Below are 13,538 nucleotides of genomic sequence, written 5' to 3' on the forward strand. Positions count from 1 at the left end.
TAGCCGTTTATTATCTGTGGAAAGAAGGTGGGTCTCCTGAATGCACGCTATATCACAGTTAGATGCCTTCACCTCTCTCCACATCATTGACCTTTTTGCTGGGGAGTTGAGTCCGTTCACATTAATAGACAATATCTTAATTCTCATATTGGAGCCGCAGGGGGTTTGAATTCCTAGGAACGCCATCAGGGATGAGAGGGGCTAGACCAGCAAGGAATTGAGAGAAATTTCCAGAAAAAATTAAGGAACATTTGTGAGAAGAGGAACAAAAACAAAAAAATTCCAACAACACCGGTTTGCCCCGAGTAGGGTGCCCGGTGTATAACCGCTCGCCATAGGCGAGAACATCAGGGGGGCTGCGTGACATCCTGTGTCACAGGAGCAGGGGCAGCAGGTGCCATAAGCAGGAAGGAGTCCCAGCTAAGCTACTGACCATTCAGGGTTAATCCTGTCTGGAGGGCCTCTATGATTCTCCTGCCCACCAGGGTTTGGTGGGTGGGCTATTCCCCAGTCATCCAGCAATTTGCCCAGCTGAGAAGGAGTATGACATATGTGAGTGCCTCCATCTTTGAAAATTATCATCTTCACCGGAAAACCCCACTTGTACTTGATGTCTTGATCTCTAAGGAGTTTAGAAAGGTGGGCAAATTCTCTTCTTTTATTAAGGGGCACTTTGCACACTGCGATATCGCAGGTGCGATGTCGGTGGGGTCAAATTGAAAATGACGCACTTCCGGCATCGCATGCGACATCGCAGTGTGTAAAGGCTGGATGATACGATTAACGAGCGCAAAAGCGTCGTAATCGTATCATCGGTGCAGCGTCGGCGTAATCCATGATTACGCTGACGCGACGGTCCGATGTTGTTCCTCGCTCCTGCGGCTGCACACATCGCTGTGTGTGAAGTCGCAGGAGCGAGGAACGTCTCCTACCGGCCTCACTGCGGCTTCCGTAGGATATGCGGAAGGAAGGAGGTGGGCAGGATGTTGACATCCTGCTCATCTCCGCCCCTCCGCTCCGATTGGCCGCCTGCCGTGTGACGTCGCAGTGACGCCGCACGACCCGCCCCCTTAACAAGGAGGCGGGTCGCCGGCCACAGGGACGTCGCACGGCAGGTGAGTGTGTGTGTGAAGCTGGCGTAGCGATAACTTTCGCTACGCCAGCTATCACCACATATCGCTGCTGCGACGGGGGCGGGGACTATCACACTCGGCATCGCAGCATCGGGCTGCGATGTCGCAGTGTGCAAAGTGCCCCTAAGAGTTGCAGCAGAAAGATCTGGGAAGATTTTTAGTCCCATGAAAGTGTCTGGCAGGGCTGGATTTCCCCTCAGTGTGTGCAGCACAGCTTCTTTTGTTTTATAGAAATGACATCCAGCCAGGACATCTTTAGGCAGAGCTGGATCTATGCCTTTGGCTTTAGGGACTCTATGAATCCTGTCCACTATCAGGTCTCTGGTGTCCCATCCAGGGAGTATAAGCTGCAGAACTGGTAATGTATTCATGTAAGTCCCCATTTATATTTTTTTTTGCAGCACTTAGGATTGGTTCAGTATTGCAATGTGGATCTTGGATCACAAAAAGGTTGTGCACCTCTGCCTTAATCTAATCCTAAAGTCCCTGGCAGAACTGGTACCAAGAGTGGGGTCATTACATGAAGTCTACACTGCCCAGTGTCAAAAGTTTAGACTCTAAACTTTGAGCAGTAGTCCTCAGCGCTACGACCTTCCTGGGTCAATATATGAATCTTGAATTGATCCACAACAAACTTGTCATGCTAGTTATAAGTGAGGCCAAGAGTCAAGAAAAATGCCTCAACAGAGGAAACAAACGAGGAAACCTCAGGCAAAGAAAATGCCCAAGTCTGTGGGTCTTCTTGGAGTAAAGACAAAATAATACCTAATTGTTGACTTTCGGACCCAGAAAAAAGTATAATTTGCGAGGCAGAAAAGATGGAAAACTTACTTCTGTCCCCGTCAAAGCAATTTCGAAATTTTATCTTGAGTTCCAAAGCGATCTTCCGATGGCCTGGGTCATTAGTAGTGGCAGAACATGGGTGTTGATATTCGCAACCTCCAAGGACAAGGCCTGTAGCTGTGCTGCCAACTGAATCTATATGTCACACAGAGTTTTACACAAAACTTGCCAACTGTCATGGCGGCATCAGACATTCACATTGCAGATTCTGACACTTCTCCTAAGGCCTAAGCCACACGGCGAGAAAAACGGTGCGAGTGGAGTGCGATAAAACATCGCATTCCACTCGGACCAATATTAGCCTGTGTGTCAGCGCACATGAGCGATTATTTTCTCAGCCCTAATCGGACCGAGAAAACAATCACAGCATGCTGCGAGTGTAATGCGAGACTCTTTCTCTCGTACCCATGCAAGTGTATGGGGGCGAGAGAAAAATTGCACTGCACTCGCAGTACACCTGTGTACCGCGCGTACAGAGCGAGAATGGCAATAGCCGGCTACGGAGGAGAGAGGGAGAGAAATCCCTCCCCTCCTCCGTGTCCAGCCCGCCCCCCACAGCTGAGGTCCGCTCGCACAGTCGGACCTCAGTAGCAGGGATACTCGCATGACACTCGGCTCTGCTGTACTGCCAGCGTGAGCCAAGTGTCATGCGAGGATCGCACTAGTGCCATGTGTGGCCCCGGCCTAATGGTTTCTCTGGTGTTTCTGAGCTATACAGGCAGACTTGGGCGTTGACCAGCAGTGTACTCAGTCATAGTCAGGCTAGCAAGATTTAACCTCTGCTAGCCTGCTTGTTAGGCTTCCGGAATCACATGCTGTCAGGAAGCCTATTACCTATTTCATCTGCTCCTCTCATAGTTAGGTTTGAGGAGATCTTCCACTCACGCCGACTTTAGTTTCTGCTGTATTGGTCTGTGTGCTGTGGTGTCACAGATTTGCTGGAGAAACTTTGTGCTTGGTGTTGTTGTGGCGTTACCCATCATCTTGTTTCCACCCTGCCCTTCATTTCCTCCTAATCCCTTATTGTGTTATACCTCTGTATGTGCGTGACGTGTGACAGAGTTTTGGTTTCCATTTGTTTCTATTTATGTGGGTGAAATCACACGCCTGTCCCAGCAACCCCCCGGGGGAGGGTGTATAAGATCAGGGCAGGTCAGAAGAAGGGCAAGGTAGGAGACTCAGACATCCCCACCATTAAGGGTATCTCTGAGAATAAGGATAGCACAGGGCCCCCTAGTCTGTGGGTGAGCTTAGGGGCCCCGGTGTCCTGCTATCCACATAATACCTTGTGACAAGGAGATAAACAGAGAGGAACACCCGATCACCTACTTTAGTAGGAAGCTCAACCCGGCAGAAAATTATAGGATAGTGAAGCAGTGCATGGCCATAAAATGAGTCTTGGAGTTCGTACGCTTTTACCTGCTGGGGCGACATATCCGCCTGGTGACAGACCACTCTCCGCTAGTGTGGATGAGAAATGCTAAAGAGAAGAACCCAAGAGTCACCAGGTGTTTTCTCTCCTTGCAAAACTTCAGCTTCTCTGCAGAACATTGAGCGGGAAAATGGTAAAGAAATGTGGATGTCCTATCTTGGAGCCCTTGTATGATGGCAAATGTTGAACCCCACAAGTTTAAGCAGGGGGGAATATGTGAGGCAGTGACAGGTATCATATATGAACGGTTCTAATTTAAAGGGAATGTGTCACCAGGTTTTTGCCACCTAATCTGAAAGTAGCATAACGTAGGGGCAGAGATCCTGATTCCAGCGATGTATCACTGGATACTGGGCTGCTTAGGGTAGTTTTGATAAAATCACTGTTTAATCAGCAGTAGATTATCATTAGAGGACTACTTGGCATGCCGCAGGTAGTCCAGCATATTCATGAGCTCTGTAAAACTGCTAGATCTGCAGCAGAGAAAACATTGATTTTATCAAAATGACAGCAAACAGCTTAGTAAGTGACACTTCACTGGAATCAGGGTCTCTGTCTCTACATTATGCTGCTCTCAGATGAGGTAACAAAAACCTGGTGACAGATTCCCATTACTCTTGCAGTAAACAGCAGGTTGTGGTTTGGTAGGGATTGAGATTGCTTAGCAGCAGGTTCAGTTCACGGAGGGCTATGTGAAGTAACACAGACCCAATACTTAAGACCTAGACAAGGGCTAAACTGACACTGGAGGCCAGAGCCTGCACCTGAGGGTTCCAGCAGTGCAGCTGTGACTCAGACTTTTGTGGAGGACGATATATGTGCGATCCGGCTGGTCTCCTGAACTGCAGGTCTGTGAAAGTGTTTTTGTGTTCTGGACAATAAGGCCCTGTGCGCACTTATCGGATTTTGCCGCGGATTTTCTGCGGATTTGCTGCATGTTTCGCTGCAGAAAATGTTCATAACATCTCTGCAGTGAATCACCAGCAAAACCTATGGGAAAAAAAAATCCTGTGCGCACTGGGCGGAATTTGACAGCTGCATGTTTTGCTGCGGGAATCCCGCAGCAAAAACAAGTGCATGTCAATTATTTTCCGCACGTCGCTGCGGCATTACACTCCATTGACTGCCATGTAATCGTGAAATCCCGCAGGGAATAACGCAGGCAGCAAATTCTGTGCGGTTCACTGCGTTATTCCTTGCGGTATTTCGCGTTTTACCTGCGGTAATGTACATCGCTTGTCTGCGGTTTTGCAGGGAAGTGATGTCATTATGACAGGAAGAGGAAGCCGTGCAGAGAGTAAACACACACACATCACAGACACAGACACAGACACATAGAACACACATAGAAAGCAAACGGAAATATAGAAAAAAAAACATGTGGGCTACGCTGTATATTTACCGTCCAGCCGAGGTAAGCACACAGCGGCGGCCCGGTAGTCTCAGGCTGGGGAGGGAGAGGGGCAGGGTTTTTTTTTAAATCAGATACTTTTTTATTAAAACAGAATACATACAACAGAATAACAAATCGGCATCCAAATTAAATTTATCACATCTATTACCCCTTTAACTCCCCCTCCCGCCCCCTCCCCCACGCCGGCAGCAATACTTCTCCCCGATACTACATCCCATATAGTACACACTTAGGATACCCTTCAACTGTAGTATAGCAACCATCCCGTTGTGCAAGAGGAACAACTAGTAACACAAATAAAACAAAACATACACATCAGAGGTCTCCGACGGCTATCCCGGTCCCATATCAGTTTACTGGTCCATCACTCGTCCTATCCGCATTGCAGCCAAGGAGACCATAGCTTCTCAAACATTTTAACATTCCCCCTTCTTTCATACACTCCCCGTTCCAGCTGAAGAATACATTTCACCCTTTTAATGTACTCTCCCCTGGTCGGGGGGTCTTTTTTAATCCAGGACCTGGCGATTAGCTTTCTTGCCGCATATAGCAGCCTAGCAATGACAATTTTCATAGTATTTTCCACCCGAAGCTCCTCAACATATCCCAATAGGCATATCACTGGTTCCCTGGGAAGGACACACCCATATGTTCTTCCTATCTTGTGGATAACCTGAGTCCAAAAGGAGACCAGTCTCGGACAAGACCACATCATGTGAAAAATACCTGCGTCAGATCCCTGACACCTTGGACACTCCGAATTCCTTTTCAACCCCATTTTAAACATCAGTAAAGGAGACCTATATACCCGGTGAATCACGTATAGGTGAGAAAGTCTGGCCGGTTCGCTCATGGAAAGTTTAGGGATATACTCTAAGATACTCTCCCACACCTCCTCCATTATCGGCCCAACTTCCTCCTCCCATTTAGATTTAGTTTTAATTGGGTAGTCTAAAAGATATGTAGTATATCTTTATACGTGCCAGAAATGATCCCTTTAGTGCTTCCTCCGCCCTTATACACATACTCCAGTACCAGGTCAGTCTGTATGGCCACACTTTGTTTAGCCGCTTGGGCTGCAATCGCATGTTTTAATTGACTGTAGTGAAGCCAGCCGGACGCCGGCAACTGAAACTCACTCTGTAACTGCGGGAACGACTTCACAATTCCTCCGTCCAATATCTGATGCATGTATATCACACCCTTGCGTCTCCACTCCTCAATATTCCCCATTTTCTTAATCTCCGGGAGATTACTGTTATCCCAGATAGGTGTAAACTTAGTTAACCGGGTCACCCCTCTCACCCTTTTCAGCCTATCCCAGGTCTTATTTATAAGTGCCATTGTAGGAGATGTTCTACCCAGGAGCCCCACCGCACCATCCTCTAGTCCCATTACCAATGGACTTCTACCCACTATGTATTCCAGTACTTCTTTAATGCCCCCATCTTTCTCTCGATCAGACCAACCCCTGAGGTGTTGACATTGCGCCGCTATATAATACAATTCCTGATTTGGGATTGCTAGACCCCCCTCATCCTTCGGCCTTTGTAAAGTCTCTAATCGCACCCTAGGCTGCTTTTTACCCCACACCAGGTCCCTAAACAGCGAGTTTATCCCTTTAAATCTTTTCCTTGAAATACAAACAGGGGCATTGTGCAGTATGTATAGGAGTTTAGGCATTACTACCATCTTTAGCAAATTAACCCTTCCAACAACTGACAAATGTAGCTTGTTCCAGGCATCCACCTTGGCTCTCAATTTTTTAAGGAGAGGCCATAAGTTCACCTGTATGTATTTTTCTACTGGCAGAGATATCTGGATACCTAGATATTTAAATTCGTCCACATTCTTCAATTTGTTAGCCCCAGTATCCTCATTTGTCCAGGCTACTTCTCCATCCACTTTAAAGAGGCTCGATTTAGACCAATTAACCCCTTCACGACCTTGGACGGATCTATCCGTCCAGGATCGTGTCCCGTTAAGCCCCGCCCCCTGCCGCGGGCAGGCGGCGTGGATCGGCACACATATCAGCTGTTTTCAACAGCTGACATGTGTGCCTGCTAGCCGCGGGTGGAATCGCTTCCACCCGCGGCCATTAACCCCTTAAATCTTGCTGCCAAAGTCTGGCAGCAAGATTTAAATGCGCGCGGCCATGTTTGTTACTTACCGCCGCCCCCACCGGAAGTCACGTGTGTTATCACGTGACTATCGGTGGTTGCCATCGTAGCACAGGGTCATGTGATGACGCCTGCTGCTATGATCTTTCACTTTCATTTTCCCTCGGCCGAGAGCAGAGGGAAAACCAAAGTGAGTGAATCTGCTGATTACAGCGGTATTGCTGTGATCAGCAGATAGCGATCAGCGATCGGATTGCTGATTGCTATAGCCCCCTAGGGGGACTAGTAAAATAAAAAAAAAAGTAAAAAAAAAAGTTTTAAAAAATAAAAAAAAAAAACAAAAAACCTAAAAGTTCAAATCACCCCCCTTTCCCCCATTGAAAATTAAAGGGTTAAAAAATAAATAAATATACACATATTTGGTATCGCCGCGTTCAGAAATGCCCGATCTATCAAAATATAAAATCAATTATTCTGATTGGTAAACGGCGTAGTGGCAAAAAAATTCCAAACGCCAAAATTACGTTTTTTGGTCGCCGCAAGTTTTGCGCAAAATGCAATAACAGGCGATCAAAACGTAGCATCTGCGCAAAAATGGTACCATTATAAACGTCAGCTCGAGACGCAAAAAATAAGCCATCACTGAGCCATAGATCCCAAAAAATAAGAACTCTACGTGTTTCGGAAAATGGCGCAAAACGTGCGCCACTTTTATTGGACAAACTTGTGAATTTTTTTTAACCCCTTAGATACAAGTAAACCTATACATGTTTGGTGTCTACAAACTCGCACCGACCTGAGGCATCACACCCACACATCAGTTTTACCATATAGTGAACACCGTGAATAAAATATCCCAAAAACTATTGTACAATCCCACTTTTTTTGCAATTTTTCCGCACTTGGAATTTTTTTGCCGTTTTCCAGTACACTATATGGTAAAACTTATGATTTCATTTAAAAGTACAACTCGTCCCGCAAAAAACAAGCCCTCATATGGCAAGATTGACGGAATAATAAAAAAGTTACGGCTCTTGGAAGAAAAGGAGCAAAAAACAAAAACGCAAAAACGGAAAGTGCCCGGGGGCTGAAGGGGTTAATGGTCAGTCCCGAAACTTCTCCAAATTTCTCTATTATCTGCATGGCATGATCCAATGAGGCTGATGGATCCCCCAAGAAAAGTAATAAATCGTCAGCATAAAGAGCTATGAGAGGGGCAGGGTTAATGTCCCCCGCCTCCCGCAGCCGAGAATATCAGCCGCAACTGTCACATCCATTATGCGACAGTACCGGAGTGTCCCCGGCTCTTCCTGCTGCCATGATGCAGTGGCAGTCAGGGTAATACAAGGAGTTAATGGCGGCAGATCGCCGCCACTAAGTCCAGGCTTGGTCATGGCAGCGTCTATGTGACAGCCGACATGATCAACCCGTAAGTAGTGTGAAAACACACACACACCGAAAAATCCTTTATTTTAAATAAAACACAAATAAGCCTCTTCACCCTTTTATTAACCCCTCCCGAAACAAGCTCTGACGTAATCCACCGCTCCGGCGTAATCCACAGGTCCTGCGCTGCTTACATCCAGCCGCGACTGACACACAGCGCTGAATAAATGCAGGCTCGCAGCGAGACAGCAGAGGTAATTACCGGTCATTTCCCATGGCCGGTAATGTAAACACACTACCGACCATGAGAAATGCAGCGATCTGTCCTATATCTATCCCTCTATCTGTCTCTTTATCTATCTATCCCTCTATCTATCTCAGAAGGAAGTTATTTTTTTTTTCAATGTGCTTTATTGCAATAAATGCAATAAAGCACATGTACCAACCCGCACGCGGTAAAACCGCGGCAATACCGCGAACAATACCGTGGTAAAACCGCAGCAAACCGCATGCGGTTTTCGGGTGCGGTTTGCCACGGTTTTTTACCGGGGGTGCGGTAATCTTTCAGTGCCTGCGGAATTTTCTTGAGAAAATTCCATTTTCCAGTGCGCACATAGCCTTAGAAGACTGTTGGTGTGAACTAACTCCTGGGTCACTCCCTCCTATTTCTGGATACCTCCACTGCCTAACAGGGTATACCCACCACTACTGTTGGCTTTTGTTTCAATAAATTGTTTGGGATCAGGAAATCATCATTGCATGATTCCACTTATATGCCCTACTTTCAGGATAAAATATCACTGTAGCGAGAACTTTTTAAGTTTTACATAAATTTCACGAGAAAAACAATTTTTTCTTAACTTTTTGTGAGTAATGTATTAAACTGGTACCAATAACGTACATCAGAGTGGGCACTAACAGGTGTTATTGAAAGGTTAAGTGACTTTGGGCACTGATTTCACCTCTTTTGCACAGATAGTGATGACCTGCATCAAATTCAGGTGATTTCAACCTGGCCTGAATAGGTTCTGGGCATCAGAACTGGCAACAAACTGGGCAGTCAGTCAATTTTGACGATTCAAATAAGTATCTGGTGCTTTTAAAGGATAAAATGACTTTGGGCCACTGATCTCACATCAACATTACTGTGCTGACCCGTTCAGGCCAGGCTGGTGACCTGAATTTGATAGAATCACTTTCTGTGGCATGTCAGATCAGTGGCTCAAAGTAATTTAACCTCTTAAACACACCCATTACCTACATGTGTGAAAAGTAGTCAATTGCTCACTTTGATGCCAGTTTTGATGCCCAGAACCCGATTGGACCAGGTGGGGGTGACCCGGGGTTGGCGTGCTCATTCCTGTCTATCTGTCTGCAGTGTAGTATCACTGGCCCACAGTTATTTAACCCCTTTAATGCCATCCCTCAGTGCCAGTTTGATGTTTTTGTAGCTGCTTTAATATGTAGTCACATCACGGCTTCTCATTGTATTGTATTTTATTATTGTAATTTTTAATTTTTGTTAATAAAACTGTAAAAAAAAAAACAAAAAGAAAAAATTGCAGAATAAGAAACTTAAAGAAAAATAAGAGACCAAGTTCAGGATCGTCACATCGCGCAGATAAGTCCTCAAAATGCCAAACGTAAAGGGCGACATGTGTGGGTGAGCGTGCACACAGCGGCAGACTCCATGCCCCGCACTGCCCGGTGCGCTCTGTGATACACTCTTTGCAGCCTTGATGAGGATGACAGCTGCTGTCTGCGATACATGCGCTCTGTACCTCACTGCTTCTGGCACACAATAGCAGGCCGAGACCATACGTCATCAGTAAGAGCCGGACGTGATGCTACGCCATTAGCATGAGCCGGACATGTGTTACGTCATCAGCGGAGGCCGGAAGTGCTGATGGCTGAGCGTCCACCAGTTTATCCCACCGACACCGAGGAGTGAGCGCTCCGCTGCACAGCGACACCTGCTGGCCGGGGTGTGGAATGTCAGCTTTTTACCGGGCAGAGGCACCATCTGACAATGTTTGTACCAAGAGCGGTGAAAAGGCGTCAGGAGAGCGAGGGAGCCGGGGGGAAGAAGCGGAGAGGGCCGGGGGCTCCGAAATGTCAGACGTCAGTGGCTAGTAACATTTCTTCTGCCTCAACTCCAAACTCCTCACCTGCTGCTGTAACGCATGCGGCCCTATCTGCCTCTGATGCTGTAACACATGGCTCACCACATATTCATGCAACAGCTGCATCATGTGCTCCTGCTGCAACACATGCATCTCTATCTGATGCTGCAGTACATGCAACACCACCTGTACATGCAACAGCTGCATCTTGTGCCTCTGATGCATTTCAGTCCTCTATACCCCACTCGGCTGCATCACAGGCCTCCGAACCCACCCCTGCTACATCACATTCCTCCCCACTCGCCTCTGCTGCATCGCCGTCCTCCCCACTCGCCTCTGCTGCATCGCCGTCCTCCCCACTCGCCTCTGCTGCATCGCCGTCCTCCCCACTCGCCTCTGCTGCATCGCCGTCCTCCCCACTCGCCTCTGCTGCATCACCGTCCTCCCCACCCGCCTCTGCTGCATCACCGTCCTCCCCACCCGCCTCTGCTGCATCACCGTCCTCCCCACCCGCCTCTGCTGCATCACCATCCTCCTCACCCGCCTTTGCTGCATCACCATCCTCCTCACCCGCCTTTGCTGCATCACCATCCTCCTCACCCGCCTTTGCTGCATCACCATCCTCACCCGCCTTTGCTGCATCACCATCCTCCTCACCCGCCTTTGCTGCATCACCATCCTCCTCACCCGCCTTTGCTGCATCACCATCCTCACCCGCCTTTGCTGCATCACCATCCTCCTCACCCACCTCTGCTGCATCGCAATCCTCCCCACTCGCCTTTGCTGCATCGCAATCCTCCCCACTCGCCTTTGCTGCATCGCAATCCTCCCCACTCGCTCTTGCTGCATCGCAATCCTCCCCACCTGCCTCTCCTGCATCGCAGGCCTCTTCTGTTGCTTTTACTGCATCGCAGGCCTCCCCATCCCCCTCTGCTGCATCACACGCCTCTCCACCTCCCTCAGCCTCTTCTACCTCTGTGGTCCCTCCACATGTTCATTTTCCAGCTTCTTCTTCTCTTCCCACATCTTTACCATCTGCTTCTGAAGCAGAGGATGAGCCCATCAAATCCTTTAGCAAACATCAGCGCTGGCCGCTCACGGGAGAACCAGTCTGTGTTGTTTGTGGTCGATATGGAGAATATATCTGTGACCGGACTGAGCACGATGTATGTAGTCTGGAGTGTAAAGCCAAAGACATCCTGCAATCTACAGGGAAGTCCTTTACTGAAGATACAACATGCAATCCACAACCATCATCTCTATATAACACGATTACAGGAAACTTTGCCGTTGAACAGTCACCTTTATCTCATCCAGATGCCATCATGAGCACTGTGCCCACAGAAGCAGCGTCTACCCCCAATGCACCCTACACCTATGAGGAGCACGTCTTTATAAGCCAGCTGGGTCAGGAGCAGATCGACAATTTAAGACAGCAGCTCGGCCTATCTGTACATGGAAAAGCAGTGTGCAGGCCAATCATAGAGTTTGAGCATTGTAACTTTCCTCCCACTCTTTGCACAAACCTGAAGCGGGCTGGATATGACGCTCCCACTCCCATCCAGATGCAGATGATCCCTGTTGGACTGATGGGAAGAGATGTACTGGCCAGTGCTGACACGGGATCTGGGAAGACGGCTGCTTTCCTGCTTCCAGCTGTGGTCAGATGTATGGAGCAGGTATTCTCTGCAGATCATGTAGACATGGCTGAATGTTGTATGGAAGCGGAGTCTCAATTTTACAAGACCATCTGATATTTGTCTGCAAAAAACTCAAAAAGATGTCCATTATTGATCCAATTTGCTAATTAAACTCCCATTCAAGTGAAAGGTCTGTGAGAACAAATGGATGGCTGTTGGATGACATCTGTGTGTCATCCCAGTAAGGTCTATGTTTTCATGTCTAATGGATGGGAGATGCTTTGAAATAGATTTTATTTATTTTTTTTTGCAAAAAAAGATGCAAAATTGATGGTAAAAAACAGACCCAAACTAAAAATGGATGAAATTTTGAATGAGGCTTCAACAGACAGTAAGGCTATGTGCGCACTAGAAAAGTGATTTTTCTCAAGAAAATTTCTTGAGAAACCTCTGGGAGTTGAAGATTACCGCACCTGCGGTAAAAAAACGCACCAAAACTGTGGGGAAAATGCATGCGTTTTTGCTGCGATTTTGCCGCGGTTTTTCCGCAGGTTGGTCCCTCCGGTTTTTTATGCTGTAGCTGCAATAAATAATATAGATAATAGATAATCGATAGATAGACAGATAATGGATAGAGGGAAAGATGAATAGATAGATAATAGATGAAAAAGACATATATAATGTCCCACCTCCCTGCATATTCTAAGCTGGCACCCTTTAGTGACTTTCATGTGCCACTAAAGGGTGCCTAGCCTTGTATTTAGCCAAAAAATAAGTAATTAAAAAAAAATGACGTGGGATACCCCCTATCTTTTGTAGCCAGCTAGGGTAAAGCAGACGGCGGCAGCCTGCAGACCACAGCTGGCAGCTTCACGTTGGCTGGTAATCAAAACAGAGGGCACCCCATGCTGTTATTTTACGTTAAATAATTTAAAACAAAAAACGTGGGGTCCCCCCAAATTGGATCACCAGCCAAGGTAAAGCGGACAGCTGTGGTCTGGTATTCTCAGACTAGGGAGGTCCACTGTTATTTGACACTCCCCAGCCTAAAAATAACAGGCCACAGCTGCCCCAGAAGTGGCGCATCCATTAGATGTGCCAATCCTGGTGCTTCGCCCCAACTCATCCCGTTGCCCTGGTGCAGTGGCAAACGGGGTAATATATGGGGTTGATGCCAGATGTGTAATGTCACCTGGCATCAAGCCCTGGGGTTCGTGATGTCACGCGTCTATCAGATACCCGACATCACCAACCCAGTCAGTAAGAAATAAAAAATAGACAACAAAAAAAGTTTTATTTGAAAAAATACTCCCCAAAACATTCCCTCTTGCACCTATTTATTGAAAAGAACAATCAATTCCAGGTCCGGCGTAATCCATACCATAGTCGCCGTCCCAGTCAATGAAGAACAAAATGTTCCCCTTTCGCTGGGAGAGTAATGCAGTGA

At 47.3% G+C, this 13,538-nt stretch overlaps 1 protein-coding gene across 1 annotated transcript in view; it reads left to right on the forward strand.

The window, feature by feature from the left end:
- The first annotated feature begins 10,207 nt into the window (after positions 1 to 10,207).
- DDX59 (DEAD-box helicase 59) overlaps positions 10,208 to 13,538 on the forward strand; it is a 57,160-nt gene continuing 53,829 nt past the window's right edge. The window contains exon 1 of the mRNA XM_075320952.1: positions 10,208 to 12,130. Coding sequence (XP_075177067.1) covers positions 10,358 to 12,130 — 1,773 coding nt within the window. The 5' untranslated portion in view covers positions 10,208 to 10,357. The remainder of the gene's footprint in view (positions 12,131 to 13,538) is intronic.

Source organism: Anomaloglossus baeobatrachus, chromosome 8 (genome assembly GCF_048569485.1).
Source record: "Anomaloglossus baeobatrachus isolate aAnoBae1 chromosome 8, aAnoBae1.hap1, whole genome shotgun sequence".
NCBI lineage: Eukaryota > Metazoa > Chordata > Amphibia > Anura > Aromobatidae > Anomaloglossus > Anomaloglossus baeobatrachus.